Source organism: Lycorma delicatula, chromosome 1 (assembly GCF_047948215.1).
Source record: "Lycorma delicatula isolate Av1 chromosome 1, ASM4794821v1, whole genome shotgun sequence".
Classification (NCBI taxonomy): Eukaryota; Metazoa; Arthropoda; class Insecta; order Hemiptera; family Fulgoridae; genus Lycorma; species Lycorma delicatula.
The window spans coordinates 192,866,574-192,884,851 of record NC_134455.1 but is presented as its reverse complement, the minus strand read 5'-3'; the positions used below and the strand labels follow the sequence as shown (position 1 = coordinate 192,884,851).

General features: G+C 29.4%; 1 protein-coding gene across 1 annotated transcript in view; it reads right to left on the bottom strand.

Moving 5' to 3' along the window:
* LOC142317735 (ras-specific guanine nucleotide-releasing factor 1-like) overlaps positions 1 to 18,278 on the bottom strand; it is a 526,102-nt gene that overhangs the window by 152,016 nt on the left and 355,808 nt on the right. The window contains exon 13 of the mRNA XM_075354282.1: positions 4,458 to 4,584. Coding sequence (XP_075210397.1) covers positions 4,458 to 4,584 — 127 coding nt within the window. The remainder of the gene's footprint in view (positions 1 to 4,457; positions 4,585 to 18,278) is intronic.

Below are 18,278 nucleotides of genomic sequence, written 5' to 3'. Positions count from 1 at the left end.
AAATTAATGCTAAATTTTTTATCTGTTTTATTATTATGAATACTTGCTTACATACAATATATTAAAAAAATTTGTTTAACTAATTTCTTATATGATTGGAGGAATTAAATTTAATGTCTATTATAGCACTGAAACGAACTGTTACAGCTGCAGAAAATTGAAGCGTTTGATAAAAATATGGTCACCCATAAACTACAATTACAATGATTCTAGTAGGCCTGCTAAGCAAATTACAAGACCTGCATCATTTACCAAATTTAAATAGCATCCACTGCATCTATATTTGATTAGTAAATATAAATATAAATCTACTATTGGGAATATGACTATACACATTTAACTAAATCTTCATGTTCATTTTAACAATGATTTGGAGATATGCAGGATGGTCAAAATTAAGTGAATTAAATAAGAAAGTTTAGCAATTAACCAATATTATTCTCTAAAATTCTCCATTAGTGTATTTTGGTTTTGTTTACTACAGAAAACCAGACCTATGGAAATCACACTATAACTCCATCATGCCAACATCCCCTTTGTTTACTTCAATTTCCCATGTTGGCCACACATCTTTATACCAAAATGTAGCTTCTTGTGATTTTTTATATTCCAGCTGCATTACCTTTACTATACATCTATAATTGAATTAATATACAACATCAAATGATCTGTTTTAATAAATAGTAAATATACAAAGCAACAGTAGCAATTGAAGAACACAAGAAAGAAGCCATAATAAGAAAGGGAGTCCAACAAGGATGTTCTCTATCTCCGTTACTTTTTAATCTTTACATGGAACTAGCAGTTAATGATGTTAAAGAACAATTTAGATTCGGAGTAACAGTACAAGGTGAAAAGATAAAGATGCTACGATTTGCTGATGATATAGTAATTCTAGCCGAGAATAAAAAGGATTTAGAAGAAACAATGAACGGCATAGATGAAGTCCTACGCAAGAACTATCGCATGAAAATAAACAAGAACAAAACAAAAGTAATGAAATGTAGTAGAAATAACAAAGATGGACCACTGAATGTGAAAATAGGAGGAGAAAAGATTATGGAGGTAGAAGAATTTTGTTATTTGGGAAGTAGAATTACTAAAGATGGACGAAGCAGGAGCGATATAAAATGCCGAATAGCACAAGCTAAACGAGCCTTCAGTAAGAAATATAAGTTGTTTACATCAAAAATTAATTTAAATGTCAGGAAAAGATTTTTGAAAGTGTATGTTTGGAGTGTCGCTTTATATGGAAGTGAAACTTGGACAATCGGAGTATCTGAGAAGAAAAGGTTAGAAGCTTTTGAAATGTGGTGCTATAGGAGAATGTTAAAAATCAGATGGGTGGATAAAGTGACAAATGAGGAGGTATTGCGGCAAATAGATGAAGAAAGAAGCATTTGGAAAAATATAGTTAAAAGAAGAGACAGACTTATAGGCCACATACTAAGGCATCCTGGAATAGTCGCTTTAATTTTGGAAGGACAGGTAGAAGGGAAAAATTGTGTAGGCAGGCCACGTTTGGAATATGTAAAACAAATTGTTAGGGATGTAGGATGTAGAGGGTATACTGAAATGAAACGACTAGCACTAGATAGGGAATCTTGGAGAGCTGCATCAAACCAGTCAAGTGACTGAAGACAAAAAAAAAAAAAAAATACAAAGTCACAATACTAGTTAATAAAAATAAAACTAAACCTGTAAAGATTTTTGTGATAATTACTAAAGACCAGTGCATTAGTTATACTTAACAGCAAATTTAATTTATGCATCTGCTGTACTTATGTAACTACCACAATCGGTAAAGAAAAAACTGTTAATTTAATAATTAGTTCTACAGCAACATACTAATAATAAAGGAAATTTTATCATACAAGACTACAATTAATGAAATAGAAGGAAATATAAATAATTAATTATATTTTCTTCAATTTGTCTTTTTCAGTCAGAATTATTACCTTCATTATAAATAATGTCAGGAATAATAAAGGTTAGTCATTTCATCAGTAATAAATTTATCTCTGTAATATTCTTCTGTTTATTTTATATGAATGATGTTCACAGAATGTAAGGCTTGTCTACAAGCAATGATAGTAAAATTGTAAGTCAATACCAGGCTTTTACAGCTGAACTTGTAATTGTAATCTTTAAATATTATTGCTAACACATAACCACTTGAACAACAGATGGTCATTCCGTTAATATGATTTTAAAGCAAGCATTAATCCAATCTTCCTTTGTGATGTTCATATCATTACAATATTTTTATCTTATAGTTGGCAATGAAAATTACATAAAACTGTATTGCATAAATGACAAACTTAACCAGATTCATTAAATGTTTTAAAAAAGAAACTCCATCATATTATTTTCAATTATTTTTGCAGCTATATTCAATGACAGATACTACTGTTTTTCATTTGACATCTACTGATATAACTTCTAGCATTCTTCTTGAGTGGAGAAGATAAATACTTAGATAAAAATAATGGGGCAAAGATCAAATGCTTAACAATTTGTATCAATCCCTAACTCTCCTAATCTTAGAAGAGTATTAAAGAATGTTCTGAATCAAAGAATAAATGCAAGACTCTCTGCTAGAAATCTTCTAATGGGTGATCAGTATGACTTTCATCTTAAAAACAAAAACAGAAGATGCTATTCATCAAGCAAGTCATGGCTAAAAACAATGCTTCTGAGTTCATTCTAGGAATCTATTTGGTGCTTTAGTAATTTGAGATGGTCCTCCATCTTGTTTTAATTAAAGCAGTTATATCACACAGATGATGATGACCTTAGGATCCTTCAAAGTTTTCTTATTACAGAAAAGTCATCCTTCGTAATGGTGTTGTTGAAGTTGAACATTGCTTAAAAGACATTTACACATTGAAGTTCTAAAACTGCTGGTGTGAGTAATAGTTAAACTCTCTGATTGATTAAGGCTTCCTAATGGATATAAAGAACACCAAGTTACTAAAAGGAAAGAAGGCACTAACGTCCAAGTTTAAATGTCTGAAAATCCAACCTCCATGGCTGAATCCAAATTCCAACCACCACAGTAAAGTAACAGTATTTCAGCCTTTTATCTGATTCATTTTCAGGTGTCAGTAAGAATTGGTGTTTTTTATACACTAAAAAATTTAATTTCATATTCTCAAGTATAAGCTTTGAGTTTATGTAATAAATCAATTATCTAAAAAATAAAAATTGACACAACTATACAAACATACCTTGGTGTGATCCTTTATGACCAATTGCCTATAAGGAGTACCTATCAAAAAAAAAAGGAGTAACCTAACACAAAAAGGCCATGCACATTTCCTACAGAATCTACAAGATCTTATAGAATCCAATCTATATTAATCCAAATTGGAAGCTTAATTTCAAAACCATGCATGTTCTATGTAAAGGGAAGACTGATTTTATTATTCTGCATGTTACATTTGCCTGTACTCATCACCACCAACATAACCTACAGAGAGACATTTTGTTAAGATGTTCATTAATAGATTAGGTTACCACCAAATTCTGAATCGTTAATTTTAAATTTATTTTGCAGGTATATGCAGTTTGCTTTTACATGCCTTAATTGTATCTACAATTAGGTGCCACAGGCACTCATCATCAAAATTGAGATGCAACCTTCAGTATACTTATGATCTACAACATTTACAATTTTTACTATGACACATATCAACTTAGTGTAGGCATGTCATCACTAGTAAAACAGTACAGCATGCCTCTTTTATTTTCTTAATTTTTTTTATAAGTTACATCCTTAGCAAGTACGAATATAAGTGGAGACCCAGCAAAACTCCTTATCATTTTACCAAGTTACCACCCCTTTCCAATAGTTTGTGTAAGAGGCTTTAGTGGAAAATAACTTTCCTTTCATATTTGTAATTAATCAACTCCTCAATTTTGGTTTTTGAATTATTATTTTTTCATCAAGTTGTAACTCTACACATACAAGGCAGATAGCTACAACTAAACCCAGTTTCCTGAAGGCCAGATTTCTGACTTTTCTTCATGTATATTAGAAATAGCAGGATGACTAAAATTACATCCACTAACTTATGAATATGAACTTTGTGGATTCACTTGAGTTTAGTCACACGAAACAAACAAAATTCCCTTTCCTAAAATAAAGGGACGACATTTGATATCTGCAAAGTTCATTAATAGAAATGAATAGAACAGAACAGCAATCACAGAATTCTGTTTATGTAAGGCAAATAATAATAAATGATCACAATCAAACACTTAATTTCTATACAACTAATTACTTCCATTAAATAAGTATGAATGCAGGTATAATAAAAAAATAAACACTATTGAAATTATAAGCTGACAAATTAATTTGTATTTACATTAATTAAAATAAAACTGAGCAAGGTTGAGATAATAGGAAGACATAATTTTTAAAAAGTAAAGGTAAATGGTAAAAGGCTACTTGCCTTGTAGCAATAATAAGATGATTGGAGAACAGAAAACACTGACGAACTGTTTCTTTTTCTGATTTGAAATTAGTAAGACGACTTCTTGAACTTTTTGGCTTATCTGTTGGAATTTGTATCAAACTCCCTGTAAACAAAAAAAATAGATTAAATTTTACATCCTTTTATGCAGTTAGAATGATATATAAATTCTCAAAATAAAAAAATTTCAAGATCTAATTATCTTTAACAATAAAACATCAATATAATGGTACATAATTCTAATCAAATGATTTCACTGTTGAATTATAATATGTGTGTGCAAATTACACGTGAAAATAGTGTCGAGTTCAACTAAAATAAATTATGCAGATTTTCATGTTTTTTTCTTTCTAATTCAGTAATACTTCTTTCCCATTAAAATGTCACTGTAACCCTTTTTTTAAAGCATCCATCAAAATTGACAGCTATCCTTCCAATCATTAACTTCCGCAGTGAAAACAGGATGGCATGAAATAAAGCTTATTGCAAATACTTTTAAGGAATTTCATTTCATCGCATACATTACTGCCATAATCAAAACAATATGTCAGTCATTAATTTTTTTTCAATGTTTCATCGTGATGTGATTTATTCAAAACATATCTTAACCCCATTTTAAGCTACATGTATGTTGTATTTAAGATTATTTTTATACATTTGGGTAGAACAAACAGTTTTATAAGACTGAATAAATAATGTTACATAATCTGAAGAGAGAAAGAGATAGAGAATGTGTGGATATACAGGTAACTGTAAAAAAATAACAATTTCGGAGACTTCATTAAGGAAAAACAATTAAGTTCTTGTAATGAAGATGATGGAAAGAGTTAGCAGAAATAAAGAAACTGATGTATGTGAAATACCATCTATAAATATTTTCTATAAGTTTTTCAATCACGGTCTTCAAGAACTTATTTTTAGAAAGCAAACTAATAAGTAGAGAACCTGTCTCTAGTCAATCCTTAATCAAAGTTAAAAATAACCAAGATAACATAAATAATTGCAATGAATGTTTTAATCAAACTCAGTCTTTCATTAAAGATAGGAATGATAAGATTTTATTTTTTTTTGAAGGTAAGGAAAAAAATTTTTAACTTAAAAACAGCTCAAAAATTTGTAACAAATCCAATAATAATGGAAGACAATGAGCACACCTTCTGTATTAAATGCCTTCTACCGACTCCCGACCTGAAGTAAACTGAATTATTTTTTTTGTCTATGATGACACAGCTTTCCATCATTCATTTTGACTCACTGGGTTGATCTAGTGATAAAATTCATCATTGTAAATAAGCTGATTTCAAAGTCTAGAATTCTGAGGTTCAAATCCTAATAAAGGTAGTTAGTTGCTTTTATTCAAACATGAATACTAGATCATGGATATTGGTGTTCTTTGGTGGTTAGGTTTCAATTAACCTCACATCTCAGCTACGGTCGTCCTGAGTCTGAACAAGACTACACCTCACTCACATGTCACAAACAAGGGACACAGCTGCCTACAGGCCCTGAATCCAGAAAGCTGCATGGGAAGTCTGAAGACTTCCGAAATATTGATACGAAAATAAAATAACTGTTGTTTTTATTCAAGTGGTGACTTATTTTGCAGATGTCCATGTACGGAATACATACATGAAATAAAAAATATACTTTTTTCACAACATAACCATCTAGGATAAAAACTTCTCATAAAGCAGCTAATCTAGCCTAAAGATTATACAAATCTCAAAGTAATTAATTATTTTCATACATTATGAAAAGTGGTTGACCAGACTACATGCTTACTGCTACATTTACAGTTACATTGCAGCTATGTTAGACCTGGAAATCTGGCAGTGGTAATTGCATTTGCCTACACACACACACACACACACACAGAACCAACAGTACCTGGAAAACTGATTGGAGAAAACATAATCATTCAGTAATTATTTTTATGAAATTTATTTTCATGCATTAGCTCCATAGCAGCTAATCCATGAAAATAAGATTTGGGCATTCTTTATATCTCAAAATAGTCATTGTAATAGTTCATTATTGGTAAACATTTTTTTTTTAAATCATAATACTAAAATTACACCAAAATAAGAAACACATTATATCAATGTAAATCAAAAGAAATTACAAGTGACAAAAAATATTGTGCAGATTAAAACGCATTTACAGAAAATGGTATAAGTACAATGAAAAAGGAAGAAGACATTGCTTTGCAAACTCATTAGCATATAATAGATCTAAGATGAAAGTAATAGCATGATAAAATGGAACCCAGAATAGGAATACACAATGAAAATAAGGGAACAATTGGTTACTTAGACATCACGGGTCAATTTCACATGACTACAATCATTGTAGTGGTAATAAAAATAACCAACCAAAATGTATAACTTATATTCCAAAATTCAAATAACTTGATTAATAAACAAACAGATGATCCAAAAAGTCATTTAATAATCTTTTACGCTGTAATAGAAAAATTACAAACCTGAAAAATACTAAGAACCTATGCGTAAGTCCCTTTTTCATTTAACAATGCATAGTTTACATGTTAAGTTGACTTATTTACCTAATCACTACAAAGACTATTACTTGTCATCAAATGTTTTGTTTGATCACTCCTACGATAGCAATTAATACTGTGTCATTAAAAATAAAATTTTTTAATAAACTGTCTACACACTGAAAACAACTATGAGAGAGGCTTAAATGTCTGAATACAAATTAACAGTGATAAAGAAATATGGGATTCATTCATGAAAAATTCTAAAAATGCACAGTGAGTTTTTAATGGTAAAGCTGGTGATCACCTTATAGGATTTAGGAGTATCTCTCCTTTTAGAATAATAGAACACAAAATTTAGAAAATAACCATATTAAAATAATAACATTATGTAATGACGCTACAGACTAAATCTCTGTTGCTGAGACTTCCATTGAAAATTTTTAGCTAATGAAAATTTCTAACATAAACTGTACAATGGATAATTGGTTTTTTACAATTCCATAAATTTCAAAGTAATTATAAACTAAGAGTTACGGTGCCATTAGATGAGAAAAACAAGAATTATAAATTGAATTTGTTGATCGTAGATTTAATAAAACGGATCAGAAATTCTTTCAAACAAGCATCAAGAGAATACAGAAGATGCATAAACAATTGGCAACACATTGCACACACAACAAAAAAAAAAGGCAGAGTTGATCCTCTTAATAGAACATGCATGAATATAAATTGTGGGATGAAATCAAGAAGTGGCTATTTTGTTTCACGCTTCAATAAAAAATGTATGAACCACTGATATCGACAAAATAAAATGTCCCAGAAATATTGTAATCTTTGTAACAAAAAATTAAAAAGAATAACAACCACAATGCTGTGTAAAGAGCTAACAGTGTGTTTGCAGTGTAATTTTTAAAATTCCTACCCTAGTGGATTTTAAGTAGCTAATTCTCAACCTACATGAAATAAATTCATTTTTATCATATTAATTTTCATACTATTAAATTAGAATTCCTATATATATATTTGAATACTCACTACTCCATATATTCAAATGAGTTATAAAAAAAAACTTCAAGTCAACTATTAGTTGACTTGAATAGATATTTTCAATTAAAGCAGGTATATAAACTGCATAATCTACCTGTTATGTTAAGAGGAAACGTTTGTATATTAGCAAAAATCTCAAGAACTATTTAACTAATTGCTACCAAATTTTAACAGTAACTTCATTATGTAATCCAGGGTGTCATAGGCTATACTGAGAAAGTTTTTAAAACATGTAATTAATAAATAATTCGTTACAGTGCTGCAGTTCTAATTTGGGCCACTAGGTGGCAAGCTGCTAAATTTTCATGCTCCTTTCTTATGGCAAGCCACTCCCAAAATATTTTTCAATAGAGATATTTTTAATAAATATATGTGCAAGTATATACAGTTGGTCTGTTTGTTTGTTCTCACATTACACGAGAACCAACCGACCGATTACTTTCAAATTTTCAGGATACACTCGTTATCTCAGGGAAGGTTTTATGTATGCCATAGACTGAGACCCTAGCTCCCTTGAAAGTTAAAATATTAAAAATAATCATTATTTCTTCCCCTCAAAGACGGCGAAGTTATGAATTAAAGATATTCATTATGGAAAAAAAAGGATTAATCCTTTTACTTCATTATTTTATTTCTGCCACCATGGTAAAAAAATAAGTTATGAATCTTTCATTGTCAAATACTTATGTGTACTTTAGTTACCACAATTACTATATTTCTGTCTTTTGTAACTTATTTCTTTTTCAGGTTTCTATAAAGCCTGAACACTTTAATAGTTATATATCAATATTATTCTCGCAATTAAGAGGATAATAAATAGTGCAGGAGTCCAGGCGGTGGACCTTCTAGGTAGACAGGAATGATAAGCGAAACTAGCTTTGTGGCCCTAGGGTAGGTCCTGTGGCCTCAAGGGTCCCAGTTCTGGCAAGAGAGCCGGCTAGTAATATTAGAAAAATTCAGAAGTGCCTATTACAGTAACAAAATGTACACCCTATTGTTGCTGTAATTTAATTTATGAAGTAACAGGAATGCTTTTACCTAAAAAGTATTAAACATATAAGTTTTTTCGTAATTTTTGTAGGTGTTTTCATAATTTAAATTCTTAAGTAATGAATATCAAAAAGGAACAGATTATTTATAGTAATCAAAAACTTCAATTCAATAACTTTGTCTTTGGATGTATTAACAGATTGAGACTGTGAAAATAACATGTGCTTGTTGAGTCAAAGAAGCAAATTTATCAATGTTTATAAATTTGCTTAGTCCTCGAGAGCTGTAAGAATTGCCTCTTCTATTGCAGGAAGTGGAAGATGTCAATAAACTGAAGTTAAGCAAAGAAAATAAAGTCCGGTAAATTTAAAATAAAAATAACTAACAAAATCTACAATATGAAATTATCTCACAAGCAAGTTAACTATTAAATTCTAACAGCCACCAAAAACAAAGGCATGGTAAAAGGAATTTTACCATGCCTTCTACCATGCAAGTGGAATATTGGAAAAAAGATGGCAAGCAATGCAGAAAGTACATTATTTTGAGACTATGACTTAGAAGTAAAGTTGAAAAAGCAGCATATTAACTCCAGTAAATATTTTAACACGTCACAAAAAAATTAAATTTAGCACATTTGCTAACAACAAAATCATAAGAAAACATAAGATCATATTTCAGATCGACTTCAATGAGGAAATTGAGCATTTATTACCAGATAAATAAAAATTCCAGAACTTTCTTGAACAGAACGTTTTCTTCAACTTGAAAGAGCAAAAACACAAAAGAAGCTTAAAAAATTATCTGTGAATGTATTGATGAATTTTCAATTACGAGAGTAAGTAAAAATTTGTGCTCAATGCTGTTGTATTTGGAAGTATGTTGGCAGCATTCTACATGCTTACTATTTCCTAGGCAAGAATGTCTGTTGTAAACATTGGACATTACTAGTTCAGTTGCCTTATGGCAAACATAAGATAATCATGACTGCTCTGCTTTCTGTTAACACCAAAGATAGCAGGAGTCAGTGATTTGTTTTTTGTGATCAGGTGGATTAGGTGCTGAAATTTCATCTAGGTACAGTACAAGGTTAATGTTTTGCTGTAATGGAATGTCAACAAATGGATTTAAAAATTTAAATGGTCACACTGGTTTTATGCAAGTAAAGGGATATGGTCACTCTTCTACAAAGGCCACTAGGAAACTTTTTCAGTGAAGAAACAGATAACCAATGGCGGTTACTAGTTAGCATGTATTTAAACAGGTCCCAATTGTTTAACTGTTAATAAAACGAGGCAGTGATGTTGTCATGGTCAAAAACTTAATACCAGGCAATTACGACTTACAATTTTGTACTTGGGTTAAGTGTTGATCAGTGTTTAGAGAAAATGACACCTGTACTTAGAGAGTTTTATCCTAATTGTACAACAATATTTAATTGGTACCAACAGTTTGTAAGAGGCAATTTTGGTATTGAAGATGCTCCAAGGTCAGGTTGACCGTCTTCATCTGTGACTGAGGATTGTTGCCATACAAAAAACACTCATGTCAGAAAGGCATATGATGTACCACCAAACAGTGTTCTTGAGCATTAATGCACCATCAGTTCATGTTATTCTGTGAGATCACATTCAATTTAGAAAGCTTTCTACCCTTTGGGTGTCACATAACTTGACTGACGATCAGATGGCATATCATGTTTCATAGTGCCATGAAATGCTGAAAAAAATGTGAAAATGGGAAATCTCCCTATTTGAACAGTATTAGGACAGGTAACAAGGCCTGGTTATGCTATTATGACAGGTAAAGAACAGACTGAAAGGGAGAGATTTTATGAGTGTTGACCTCCTAAGGGCTTGGGATGATTAATGTGCCCGAATCTCTGAGAAAACTTGGTAGGGTATCTTTGAAGACTGATTTCAAAGGACGGAGGAATGTATAATGTATGGTGGAAATTATTTTGAAAACTTATAAAAAATAGAGTCATATTGCAAAACGTTTCTAGTACCCTTTCTACAGTAAATAATGACAACAGCATCAAACATGTGCATGACATGGTTTTGTTTACCAGAAGAGTAACTATTGATGAAGTTGCAAATGTATGTAAATCATCGTTTTTTGTACTAAATCATCCACTACAACTGGGTTTTAATGGAGTTTACTCATGACAGGTCCCAAAACAACTCACAACATTGCAAAAGCAAGTTACATGTTGGGCATCTGGAAAAAGTAAATAAATAAATGTTTAAATCACTACTATAATGAAGTTGACATACTAAATAAAATCATCACTGGCAACAGAACAAGGATCAACTACTTTGAATCTGAGAACAAATGATAGACTACAGAATACAAAAACACTCGTAACTGCCCAACAACAAAAAGTTCAAAACCCAACCATCAAAGAAAGACTTATACTTACAATTAATTTAGGGCACAACAAAATGCAGATTATCACAAAAGGAACTCAAAAATAAACAGTGCTTATTACACTGAAATGCTTATTGACTAAATGAACCCAATATTTCAAACCAAACACCAAGGATTACTGATTACAAAAAGGACAAAAATTGCTATTTGATAATGACCATCTGTATACTGCTGTTCACCCTGTTAAAAATAAGTTTTCAACAATCCAGGAAGTAAAGTTTAACACATTAGCTGATCATTCATGTAGTCCTAATCTCATACCTTCAGAATGCAATCTATTTGGTCCACTCAAAGAAATATTAAGAGGCTGCTGATTCCTCTCAGCCCAAGAAATGAAGGATGTGGTGCATACATGTATCACTGTTTAGTTAAAATATTTCTTCTGAAGACTTAAAGATGACCAATGATGGAATAATTATACTGAAGGGGAAACGACTTCAAAACATATTGTTGTTGTAAGTACTCAAATTTTATTCCTATAGTTTGCGGCAGATTTTTGCCTTACCTTACACCTCTGTTTTGGCTTGAAAGAGGTATAAAAGTTAGTTTTTAGGAATAAATAGCTAATTTTTTAAGCAAACTTAACATATTTATTAATATAATGCATATAAAAACTGGAACTTTTAATTTACTAAATACAGATTGAAAAAAATCATACTTGTGGACTCCAAACAAAAATCTGACAGCCCATTTTTATATTGTATAGGCAATTGTATATACATAAATTTCACTTAGAGGTGGACTTCCAACTATGTGGTTTCTTTTCACTGAATTTTTTTTAAATTCATTATCAGCACTTACTGGTAACTCTGTTCTTCACCATTTATTATTTTCTTACTGCACATTCTTCTGAAGAAAAAGGTAAATGTGTGAATGTACTAAAAATCTTTCCTGTAACGATACCTACAATGAGACCTCTTTATAGATCTGCTTTGAGGTTTTACTAAAAATGTACAGTTACTTATCAGATACACATATAATATTTCACTGTAGCTTAAATAAAGCAAAACCCTATGATAATCTTCCAGATTATAATTCATTGCCTGACCCTAACGTGTAATCTTGTTTGTTTTATTTTTATGAATTAATTTACCATAGAAGCTCTGAAAAGCTTGTACACGTGGGAATTTGGAAATGAAATTTTGTAGCGTATAAAACTGTCATGTCTTCTTACTAGAATTCGAACCTGGGGCCGAAATACTACCACTCTGCCACAGAGATTGGCTTAATATAATCACCAAGGCTTTAAAATATAATCTCCACCATGGCTTTAAATAACCTCTGCCATACAGATCATATCTTATATAATTAAATCTTCAACCTTACTGATGTATCTTATTCAATTCATAACATTTCTTTATCTTAATACTTACAATTGTAAAAGTGACGGAAGTTGAGGATAGTAATTTGTAATTAATATTATCAATGTTTTAATTTCTAAACCATTAATTGATTATGTATTAACTTAAATTTTTTTTTGCTTGATATTGCCACAAAAGCTAGAAGCTTGTGCATGGGATATGGAAATGTAGCGTACGAAAAATGCTGTACCTGACCGGGATTCAAACCCAGGAGCTCCAGATGAGAGGACAAGTGCCACAAAGAATGGTATAATAATAATTATTTACTTATAACTATTTTTATTATGGTATTATTTTGTATTCTTAAAATATGCTATAGCAATAATAGTCGATTTTTTAATTTATTTATTACATATGTTTAGAAGCAGGGGTTTATTTCAGAATTTATCATTAAAAAAGGATTAAATAATTCCTTATGTAAAGTACAACTTGCATTCTCATTTATATAATATTGTAGTCATCAGTAACATATTTTGATCAGATACAATATATTAAATCATACGTAGCTACATTGTACTCAAAAGTAATACACTTAAAAAGAAACTGAAATAATGTTTAAACACACTATAATCATAAACTGAAATAATAAAAGTAAAATTGCCTGTTTGGTGAAACACAAATTGTAATAAAGGAAATAGATATACAACAAATATTTTTTCCCAGTGAAATTTATTATAGCTGAATCTAGCCACCTTCACCAACACACTGTTCAAATTTATTTGTATATTATGATTAAATTGCAACTAATTTGGTTTTTTGCCACACAGAATATAATAATAAAAAAGCATATTTAAATGAAACTAGCAACTCTTAAATAACAAACCAAATATATTAGATTATTTAAAACACATGTCATAACACTTTCCGTGTCTGAAAACAAACATCTCTGGTAAAGTTTAGCAAATTTATATGAACATAACAAATGTCAATCTCACCTACTCCTTAATAGAACATACACAGCCAATAACAACATAAGTATATTTTTTATTGAACAGTCATAATCAGTAGATATAAATAACATAAGAATTTTTAAATTACTTGGTTGATGAGAGGTGTATTTAATTAACATTTTTAATAGGGTTTTTTATTATTACAAATAATAATATGTTTCCACACAAGAATTATAAAATTCATAACAAAAATTATTTCATGTGAGCAGATTTAGCAATCACATATATTTACATACATCAGTTTACTACTATTATGACAACTTATGTTTCATATATTCACGAACAAACCACTACATAATAAATAAGAGAGAAATAAACAGTTAAACACTACCAAGATTTTCTAAACAGAAACTGATAAGAGGAAAATAAATTAAATTTCATTATGAGTAATCATAAATTTCATTTATTTATCAATAAATACAAGTAACCTTCACTGGGAACAATTACATTAAAGGTCTAGGAGTCTCCCTGCTAAGATATGCCACTACAAAATACAGAGACCAAATGGTCTATGAAAAGGAAATGATTAAAATATAATTAAATGGATGTGACAGGTAAAATATTATAGAAATAATTTTATAGCAGAACATAATTAAACCAAAATATAACAAAATAATTTGGCAAAACAAGCAGAATATTATAGTAGCCAATTTACAACTACAAACGTTTAGTTTTAATAATAAAATTACAAGTAATAAAAAAATGTACAAATAATCTTAGCAAACAATTGAATTTTTTTTTTTAAATAAATTAATCATATTTTTAACACAATTTAATAAGACTTCAAAATACAAATGAAAGACATATCAAATGCAATTATTATAAAAACCTACACATAAAACTGCAAAAGAAAAAAATTAGTATGATACTATTGGACTGTAAATTTGATAAAAATGTAAATACTGAAAAGCGTCAAGGAAAAATTCATGTTTCAGATTCATCTTCTAAAACCAACTATTATTATTATTGTCATTTGAGAATAGTAAGAGCCAGTGTATGTTAATATTCTACTAATAAATCCATATATTTCACGAAAAAACTTAATATTAATTTTAGCAACAGGTGTTACCAGCGGCACTTTATTTCAACAAATTACATAACAGATGCCCATAAAATACTAAAAATATTCTGTTAAATATTATTTCTCAATGTTCTGAAACTAACATTACGTATAACGACTGATAAAGGAATCGTAAGTAGAAGAGGGAAGGGGTAAGTGATAAAAACGAAAACAAATTTTAAACACGATTTCGGTATAAGATTCCAACTTCTGTTGAGGTAGCTGATCCTACAGAAATTATATGTAACGGAAATATGCATCTAAATCAACAAAAAAATTAAAACATTAACATGCGTAATACATAGCAACGTGAGACAATGTTTCCAATTCAGTACCTGTTGTAGTAAAAATAGTATTTACGAGGCAGCTGATAACGTGAATCAAACCGGCAACACTGGTTTACCAAACACTACCCCTAAAGTAAATAAAATTTCCAACTATACTAAAACACTTGATAGTAATCAAATAAATAATGACCATTATCAGAGTCGCGTTATTTATTTACATTTTTTTAATACTTAAGTAAAATATATACCCCTTCGTCAGAATCCATTTTGGGATTACTGCGCCTGCCTACTTAAAATCAGCACGTTCCCACAGTAGTACCAACAATCCCACACAATTCTATCAGTTAGTAGGTTCAGCATCCCTCGTGTTATACAAAATATTGATTTAAGTAAAATAAGAACATGTAATTTAAAAAGTGATTATTTACATATTTATTTAAATTCAATAAAGCTATGTGTAAAAGAGTATTCAATTTTTTCTTTATTGAAAATATTTAGTCAGGTTCTCCAAAGGTAAATCTTACATTACGGGCTACATTGCATAGTCTCATAAATTCGGGCCAATTCAGAGCAGTTATTTCTGTTCTTTCCGTAAATAATTTTGCTGAAAAAATTCAAAAAAATACCGAATGTATAGTCAACATACATTGAAATATAGATTGCCGTTTTGACGCTGAAAACGTTACTTAGTTCAGATATTATTTCGTCATAATAAAGTGAATTGCTATATTTTTTTTAAAGACATTAATAAAATTAGAAATTCTAGTTTTTTTTGTAAATGAATTCTATCCCCGAATATCATTGTTTCTCAATTCGTTGAACAATATGACAAATCACTTTATGAAACATAACCACTAACATGGTAGTGTTACTTATAAAACATACCTACTTTACAAACTTATTAAAAAATATTATCGATTTCAAATTAATGGAACATTGAAAAAAATCTTCAATTTCAGTTTTAATAAAGTATGTAACTATAAAAACTTAATTTTAAAAAAATTATATGGGAATATAACATAATTTTTTTTAATTTCATTCATGGTTTTTAATTAAACCCTTTTGTAAACGTTTCCTACATTAAACTTCATACCAGTATTTCATCTTAATCACATTAACTGATTTATACTTTGATAAAATACTAATAGAGTATTACTAAAAAATAATGTACTTGTAACCAATTATTATTTTTTATTTTATAACCTTTTTTAAAAAATAGCAGTTGTAATAATAGTTAAACTCTGTAAACGAAGTACTTTCAAATTAATGTAACATATTCTTAAAAAATATCATTTGGAATTAATTATTAGCAACTTCCTTGAAGAATTAAAAACTTTCTTTATTCATTATTGCAAGTGTTTTAGCATTATAGATATTTTATTTTACTAACATGATAGAAGAGGTTGTTAGACGTTAAGATTAATACAGGAACTTTTGCAGAAGGTTTGATCGAAAATTATTAATAAAATAAAAAACTAAGTGTTTTTTTTATAAATTTTCTTGTTTATAAATGTAATATGGGATTATTTTTGATTAAAATATTCAACTGACATTCCAAGATATTTCTTGTGTTGAGCTCTTGGGTATTTGTGGCTCAGCCTGGTTATTGCCATATAAAATAACAGTGTTCATATTTTATTAGTGCTGTATACTAATATTTTATATATTTTGTACACTTATTTTTTGTTATATACACTACTGTATAAATATTTAGAATTTGTCTGTGCAAGATAATGTTAAGAATGACTACACAGACAAGAAAAATTCCTTTACTGTCTTATATCTTCCTGAAAGTTATGGACTATATAATTATATAAACCCTCATATATCCTTTTAATTTTAACCCCCTTAGATATTCTTTCATGGCAATATCTACTTGCTTCCCACTGATTTTTATCCTCCCTAACTGTCAAATTAACAAAAATAAATCTTTTTCAGAAATGTGTTCAGCCTTTATCAAATTTGAAAGTCATATTTTAGAAGAGCCATGCTTATCTTCCAAATAACTCTTTCTCCCTACATTCCCACAATTAACAGAAATTAAACTAATTACAATATCAAAACCATATTCATATGTTTTACCCCCCCAAAAAATTAAAAACAATTTTTCCAAGAGATACTAACACTCTTGTTCCTCAAAGGTTTCTACACCCAGTCCCCTAATAAAAAAAAGATTACTGTAATATTCAAATTTGAAATATGTTCAATCCTCTAGAAAGCTAAACGTTTTATAGAAGATGAAGATTCACAACTTTCAATTCTAAAAGGATTTGTCTTCCCAGCCTGCTCAATAAAAAAAATTGAAATGTTCAAGTATTGAAACCATTTTTTTTAATGGGTTCTACCATAAGAAAATATTAAAATGCACAGAGATGCCCAAGATTTTCAGGATTCCATGCTCCCATAGGCCTTAACTACCACACCCCTAACTTAGCAACAAAATACTGTGGTATTCAAATAATTTTTTTTTTTTCATAACATGTTGTAAGTTAAGCATAAATTAATTAATTCGTAGAAGAAGCGATTCATCCATCTTGTTTCCTAAGGTGTTCATATTTTCTAGCCTTTTTAGTTAAACAGAACTTAAATATTATAATTTACAAAACCATTCTTACTTTTAAAATGTGTTTTATTTTCACAAAAACCTTAAAAAGAAATTTGATGTGGACACCACATGACTTCCTTGTACACCTATTAAATTACATATACACATTTTTTGCTGAACTTCATTAAACTTATTTCATTTGAAAATGAGGAATGTTCCTCTAATTCTTTAATAAAGTGAACAGTCACACAATTGCTGAAATATTATTTTTAATTAACATCAAATATTTATATAATTATTAATTCAATCTTCATGAAATATTAGGATATAGTAAAAGTCCCTTAATTACTCCTATTACTAGATCAGAAAATGTTGCAAACAAAGAAAGAATAAAAACATTAAGAGAAAATGATAAACATAAACAGGAAGAAAATGTTAAAACCAAAGAAAGAATAAAAAAATTAAGAGAAGATATAAATATAAAGAGCAATAAAATATTAAAACCGAGGAAAGGATAAAATGATTAAGAGAGGATGGTGAATATAAAGAGAGAGAAGATTTGAAAACTAGAGAACCTGTATACAAATTAACCTCAGAAGAATTACACCAAGCCAACAAGCGATTAAATGA